Raw genomic sequence first — 7,269 nt, 5'->3', positions numbered from 1 at the left:
TGTCACCTCCTCCCTGTCCCCACGGCCTGCCAGCGGCTGGGCCTTCCGGGCGCAGATGCAGAGCGGCCTGCGCAGGGTGAGCCCTGAGCCTCGGGTGGGTGTGTCACGGGGCACGCGGGCTGCGGGGTGCAGAGCTGAGCCCCACGGAAGGCCAGTCCCTCCCCTGTGAGCCCCAGTTAGTCCCCGGACCATTGAGGTGTCTCACGTGAGCCAGCCCACAGCGTCCCTGCCTCCGGCGACGGACATGCTCTCTGTCTGGCTAAGGAAGCAGGACAGGGACAGGGACCGAACCAGCAAGGGGTCAACGAAGACGCAGGAACTAGAACCAAGTCGCAGCGCGAAGCCTGGCCTGGCCGGTGCTTCCCGATCCCACCAGCTTCTGCTCGACGCTGGGCCTGCGCCCGGGCTCCCGGCTTCCTTCCGCCAGTCCATCCCCCCCGACCCCCCCAAACACACACACGCACCCCTCCGCTCCACTGCCCATTGCTTTCGGAAGGACAGGGTTTGGAGGAGACGCCGGGTCCTCGCCAGCCCCTGTGGCCCCCACACACAGTCACAAAGACTTTCTCGATGTGTCGGCCTTACCTGTCACTGGGAACTGGGCCTGCAGGACGGTCGCGATGACAAGCGCCTCCCACTTCATGCTGTCCGTCCGTCAGTCCGGAATGTGCTGGGCGCAGGGGCCTGGCAGCCGTGCGGGACGAGTGACAAAGGGAGTGTGCGCTGGTGGCTGGGGCGGCTCCTCAGGAAGTGGAGGACTAGGCCTCTGAGAGGCAGGCACCTGCCAGCAGCAAGGCTCACACCCCCTCGGGCCACAGGCAGGAAGCTCTGGAGGTTTGAGGGTTTGGGGTGTGTGTGTGCCTGCCTGCCTGAGTCTTGCTCTTTCTCTCACTTACCATTGTTTCATTTTCCTTCCCCTGCCCCCTAACTTTGGTCTCATTTTTATCTAATTCCTACCTTAATTGGTGACATCGGTCGGATGCATGTAGGGACACGCCGTTTCCCTAGACTTGCTGTTATGGTGGTGGGTGAGACGAGGGCTCTGCTGCAGAGTCAGGCTGAATGGAGAGACAGGCTACTTGTGCGTTCACAGCGTCCCTGCTACCGGCTTGTTGTGTGGCTTTGAGTAAGTCACTCAACATCTCTGGGCTTCGGTGCCCTTATCTATAAAGAAACTGAAGGAGTAGGTCTGAGCTTGCAGTTCTGAACGTGGCCTGCATTTGGAGCTTTCATAGATGATGGTGGGAGTGTAAAATGGCACAGCCATCTGGGAGAACAGTTTGGCGGGTTCTTAAAAAGTTAAACATACATTCTCCGTCTGATCCAGCCACCCACTCCTCAGTATCTACCCAAGACAAAAAGAAATATATGCCCATAGGAAGACTTTACATAGTTACAGCAGCCCTAGCAGGTTTGGGTCAGTGGATAGAGTGCCGGCCTGTGGACTGAAGGGTTCTGGGCTCAATTCTGGTCAAGGGCAGGTGCCCGGGTGCAGGCTTGATCCCCAGTAGGGGGCAGGCAGGAGGCAGCTGATCAAAGATTCTCTCTCATCATTGACGTTTCTATCTCTCTCTCTCTCTCCCTTCCTCTCTGAAATCAATCTATATATTTAAAGCCTAAGCAACCGTTCGACTGGTAGCAATGATGAGTACTGACCACCAGGGGGCAGATGCTCAACACACAGGCATGGAAACATGGAACAGACTGATGAATCTCGAGGGAAGAGGGAAGTGGGGAGGGCGGGAAGAGAGTAACCAAAGACCTTATATGCATACTAGAGGCCCGGTGCACGGATTCATGCACCGGTGGGGTCACTCAGCCTGGCCTGCGCCCTGTGCCTGCAACCCAGGTACATGCCCTTGACCGGAATCGAACCCGGGACCCTTCAGTCCGCAGGCCGACGCTCTATCCACTGAGCAAACCGGTTTCGGCCAAAATATATTTTTTAAAAAGAGTCACAGCAGTTCTATTTGTAAAAGCCCCAAACCAGAAACCACCAAAATATTTGTGAGCACGTGGATGGATAAACCGGCCATGGTGTTTACATTTTTGAGAAAATTCAACCTATAGGTTACCAATTGCTAGTTGAAGCAAAGGAAAGTAAATCAACTAGTATTCCTTAGTTTTTTTTTTTTTAAATATATTTTATTTTTTACAGAGAGGAAGGGAGAGGGATAGAGAGTTAGAAATACCAGTGAGAGAGAAACATCAATCAGCTGCCTCCTGCACACCCCCTACTGGAGATGTGCCCGGAACTAGGTACATGCCCTTGACCGGAATCGAACCTGGGACCCTTCAGTCCGCAGGCCAATGCTCTATCCACTGAGCCAAACCGGTTAGGGCATTCCTTGGGTTTTTATTGTTTCCTATTTTTAAAATAGTTTTAAAATTGATTTTTAGAGAGAGAAGAAGGGAGAGGGAGAGAGAAACGTTGATGTGAGAAGGAAACATTGATCGGCTGCCTCCAGGCCTGTGCCCTGACTGGGAATTGAACCAGCAATCCCTTTGGTGCACAGGATGACGCCCAACCAACTGAGCCACACCAGCCAGGGCTTTATGGGGTTTTAGAATCCAAAGTTACCAGTAAACTCAAGTCAATGACACTCTTACCTGTCGGATCTGGGCACTTTCACACCTGCTTGTAGGACTAAGTGGTAGAAATTCTCAGGAGCAGTTTACATGTACCAACTGCTTTTTCCCGTGGCCGGGAATCTCTCTAGGAAATAAACATGGATGTAGAATACCATCCTATCTAATAAAGAGGTAATATGCAAATTGACCCTCACACCCTCGCACAAGATGGCCACCCACATGTTGTCAAAAGATGGCCACCACAAGATGGCCAGCAGGGGAGGGCAGTTGTGGGCGATCAGGCCAGCAGGGGAGGGCAGTTGTGGGCGACCAGGCCAGCAGGGGAGGGCAGTTGGGGGCGACCAGGCCTAAACCAGCAGTCGGACATCCCCTGAGGGATCCCAAATTGGGGCTGATGCAGGCTGGGCTGAGGGACACCCCTCCCCAGTGCACAAATTTCGTGCACCTGGCCTCTAATTGATGTATAAATTGGTCTGTCTCTCCAACAGGGAAAAATCGGAAGTGACTTATATGTCCCCACACCGGGGAGTGGTGACAGCATTGAGCTCAGCCTGGCCCTATCCCTCCCATTGACGGAGCTTCTCTGGTTCCCCCAGTCCCTGTGGTTCTGACGGGGACTGAGCTGAACCCCAAGCTGGGGAAGGACCCAGGACCCGGGCTGCGCCAGTGAGGGCACCCCACTCCCAGCCACAGTGACCATTCAGGAATGGCTCCCTCCCAGGCTGGGAAGGATGCTGCCTCTTCACTCTACGATTGCTGACTGCAAGTGAAACCAACTCGGCGGGAAGAGGGCCAGGGCATGAAGGCGAGCTTTGAAGGAATATGTAAGGTCAGCGAATTAAAGGGCTCTGATTAGGGCTTCTGTCACTAGCAACAGGGCTAATACAGGCCCATTGTTGATCTGATGAATATTCTGTAGCCACCCAGCCATCCTTACGGACTCTAGTAACAAGCTTATGACTAAGTGAAAGAAGTGAGATACACAATCAATGATCTTATTATTCAATGTTATAGTTAGGCATTTATTGGAAGCAAAGATTGGAAGAAAACACATAAAAATGTTAGCAGCTATGCTGGCTGGTGAGGTGGTCATGTTTTAAACTTTTTAAATTTTCCATATTTTTCACACATCTTCCAATAAATACTAAGGGAATACTAAGAAAAAGATGAAGTTTTACTGGTTGATTTGTTCGTCCTCCATTCTGCCTTCTCAGATAAAAATGTACAGAGCCCCAGCTGTGAAGTGATGGTTTGGAATTTCCCTAAGAAATACTGACACCAGCTTGACACAGAGTACGGTGGTTTCTGTTCTCAGTGCGAGGATGAAAGCAAGCCCGTCACAGGGCAGCGTCCCCTCCTCCGTCGCTGGGTGCTCTGTCACTGGGTGCTCCGTCACTGGGTCCTCTGTTACTGGGTGCTCCGTCACTGGGTCCTCTGTCCCTGGGTGCTCCGTCACTGGGTGCTCCGTCGCTGGGTCCTCTGGGTGTCACTGAGGGAAGCGTGATAGGAACGAGGTGGTCAGGATGTTTGTGCTTTGCCTTCACTGGGCCCGCCCCCTTTCACAGGGAGTTTCTCGTCTTCATTGGCTGTTAGCAGGATCCAAGGCGCTTCGGCTCCTCGGTCACTCCCTCTTTCTACTTTTCATTTTCTCTTTTCTTGATCAGAACCGGCCTTGCCCTCTGGGCCAGTGGCTGTCCCCGTCCCAGGCACTCATGCCCTTGCAGGTTGAGGCCAGGACTCTGTCCCTCTTCTGCAGGCTGTGGGGTGCAGGGGAGGGAGCATGAGACCAGGTGTCGCCTCCTGTCCCTTCAGAGCTGCCTTGCCCCAGTCATCACCACCCACAGTATCACTCAGCTCAGTGGTGAGAAGCAACTGGCGCCTACACAAAAAGTGGTCTGCAGTGCCCTCTGGTGGTCAATAACAGGAACATATTCTGCCCATTCAACCTGTACCCCCTGCTGTGACCCAGTGGTTGTCTTTCCTGTGATCACGGGTATGTTTTTACATGGCACCAAGTGGTGAAGACAAAACTCCCACTAAATAGGCAGAGGGGAAAAAAACAGATAGGTGCCCTCAAACTAATTCCACCACAAGCATGTCAGCACCGAGGCCCGGGGGGCAGCACCTTGACCAAGGCTGCATTCTGGCCTCGCCCCCAATTCTAGGACACCATGAGCTGTGTATCAGAGCGAACGGGCCGAAGGATTCCCTTGAAGCGTTGAAGCAGAGTTTGACTCAACAGCATGCTGACATAAAGACACGAAGGATCGACAGTGGCCGGTGAGAGTAAGGAATATGAGCATCTTAAGAAAATGAATCCAACTCATGTCATTAAAATAATGCTTTTAATTATTGATGCTTTGAATAAGAAACCCGTTTTACCAAGGTTAATGTAAATCATTTCTCTTTTTCTATTTTTAATTATTTTTCTTCACCAGAGGCTGTTGGCTGGGTTTCGGGTGAGTTCATTTGTTGTCTTCAAACATAATGACGCATGTCCGCTCCTTTCTCTGAGCCAATGAGGGCTCTGCGGGGATGCCTGGCACGCCTCTATGGGGGATCTCATCTCGTCTCCTGAAACCATGTATATAAGTAAAAGTACAAATTTAAATGTCTAAAATTTAGCAACCTCATTTCCAAGAAATTCAGTAGCAGTTCCACTTGATGCTGTAACCAGGCTGATCTCCGGGACCTTTCCCACAGGGGGCCCCAAAGCCCTCGGGTCTGTATGAAACATCCTAAGAACTTCACTGGGTGGTTAAATCTGCCAAATGCTGCTTCACCTAAACCGAAGGAGAGAGGATGAAGGATTATTTCATTAAATGAGCTGACATCTTACAAGGTAGTTCATTCTAAGGAAAGACTAGAGACACTTCTAACAGTTTAAGATTCTGAGCTAATTTCCGCTGCTCCAGTGTGGTGAGCAGTGCCTGAGACTGGAGGTCTGTATCCAGGTGCCCCTGAATCTTCACGCCAGCCTGCACCCTCTTGTGCAAGGCTGCTGCGGCCACGTGCGCGGACATAGCGCCATTCAGGCTGTGAGGTTCTCTACTCAGAATATCTGAAGGTTTAAAAGACAGACACAGTTGAGGACAAAGGCTCCTGAACGTTAGGGCAGAGGAGCATTAACCAGCCCAGTGCCGGATGGTGTTGAGTCCAGCTGGGACCCTTTTCCTGTTGCGGCTGGGACCACGGCTATCAGGAACTCCATCTCCCAGCATGGGAGGCCGGGCAAGTTGGTAACCCGTGACCTCTCCTTACCTGTCCTTACTAGGGCCAGGTGGGCACAGCCGAGGAGATGGTACGAGGCCTGGTGCTCAGACTGAACCATAAGTGGAGGCAACTGAGGAAACTGCTTATCGAGGGCGCCAGCAAGCACCTCTGTAAACATAAAACCTTCATTCCATGTGCAGATGTGCCCATGGCTTCTGCCCCAGCAGCCCAGCAAGGCAGACCGACATCCGTGAGCCCCTCACTGCCCAACCCCGGGCGTCTGTGCTGAGCCATCTCAAAAGACGCCTCTGAGAGCAGCGGAGTCTAGGGTGCAGGCAGCTTCATGGCGTCTGGAGAAGTCACATCCTCCAAGTCTGACCTGGACGACACCACGGGGCAGGAGCTCCCACAGCCCCTGGGAGGGGTCCCTAAGAACGTGCAGCCCCTACGGGTATCACTGTCCACTCCCCGGACCAGTGGACAGTGCTGGTGGCAACCCGAGTGGGCGGCATGGTGGTGGGGCCACTCCCGGACTCTGTGCCTGCCTCAGAAGGGCCACGCCCTGGCACGTCTTTGGTCTCCCCGACAGAGGACACGGAGGACGTGCGCCCGCTTATCTCTCAGCTGCAGAGAGGCCACTCGCCTGTGAAGTGAGAACCTCGGGTGTGTCTCACTCACTCAGCATGGAGAGTTGGAGAAAACATCTGTATTTTGTTATTAAAGTGAGCATCGCCCCTGGGCGTGTTACTTATACAAAGACTACAGGCCCGGTGCACGGATCCGTGTACCAGTGGGGTCCCTCGGCCTGGCCTGCAGGGATCGGTCTGAAACTGGATCTCTGACATCCGCTGGGGGTCCCAGATTGCGAGAGGGCGGTTCTCGGGTGACACACCCCGGAATCGGGCTCCCTCCTCTCTGGTTCTGGGTGCATCACCCAAGAACCACAGCTGCCAAGTCAGCTCCTGCGTTGAGCGTCTGCCCCCTAGTAGTCAGTGAGCGTCATAGCCGGTCAGCCAGGCACTTAGGCTTTTATACATGTAGATAACTGTACTTCAGAGATCCTTATGTCCTGTGACGTCCCCTTCAACCTTGAAGAGTGGGCCTGTCACTTACTGACTGTCCTGGGTGATGTGTTGCCCGGCCGGCACACTGTAATGGCGCCTCTGTGTCCCTATAAAGCGAGGTGGCGTTTCCAGCCCCAAACCTGCCTGTGCCCCTTCTCCTGCAGGTGCGTGGACTCTTTTCAAACAAGCAGCTGAGAATCTGCGTCTCAGATGATCAGGCTGGCAAGTCGCCAACACTTACGAGGCGCCTGCTCTGTGCCATGCATTGTCCTAGGCTGTGTTTAAGATTCAAAAATAAAAGCTGAGCCCTAACTGGTTAGACTCAGTGGATAGAGCGTCGGCCTAAGGACTAAAAGGTCCCAGGTTCGGTTCCAGTCAAGGGCATGGCACATGGTTGCAT

At 53.2% G+C, this 7,269-nt stretch overlaps 2 protein-coding genes across 2 annotated transcripts in view; both read right to left on the bottom strand.

The window, feature by feature from the left end:
* The window catches only part of CD247 (CD247 molecule), a 96,785-nt gene extending 96,055 nt beyond the window's left edge, over positions 1-730 (bottom strand). Inside the window, exon 1 of the mRNA XM_006764190.2 lies at positions 586-730. Coding sequence (XP_006764253.1) covers positions 586-643 — 58 coding nt within the window. The 5' untranslated portion in view covers positions 644-730. The remainder of the gene's footprint in view (positions 1-585) is intronic.
* Positions 731-4,918: 4,188 nt separating this feature from the next.
* Positions 4,919-7,269, bottom strand: part of CREG1 (cellular repressor of E1A stimulated genes 1) — a 9,644-nt gene continuing 7,293 nt past the window's right edge. The window contains exon 4 of the mRNA XM_006764189.2: positions 4,919-5,375. Within this exon, the coding sequence (XP_006764252.1) occupies positions 5,340-5,375 (36 nt within the window). The 3' untranslated portion in view covers positions 4,919-5,339. The remainder of the gene's footprint in view (positions 5,376-7,269) is intronic.

Source organism: Myotis davidii, unplaced genomic scaffold (assembly GCF_000327345.1).
Source record: "Myotis davidii unplaced genomic scaffold, ASM32734v1 scaffold401, whole genome shotgun sequence".
In the NCBI taxonomy this organism is placed as follows: domain Eukaryota; kingdom Metazoa; phylum Chordata; class Mammalia; order Chiroptera; family Vespertilionidae; genus Myotis; species Myotis davidii.
Note: the sequence above shows the minus strand (reverse complement) of the source record. Positions and strands in the feature narration are given on the sequence as shown.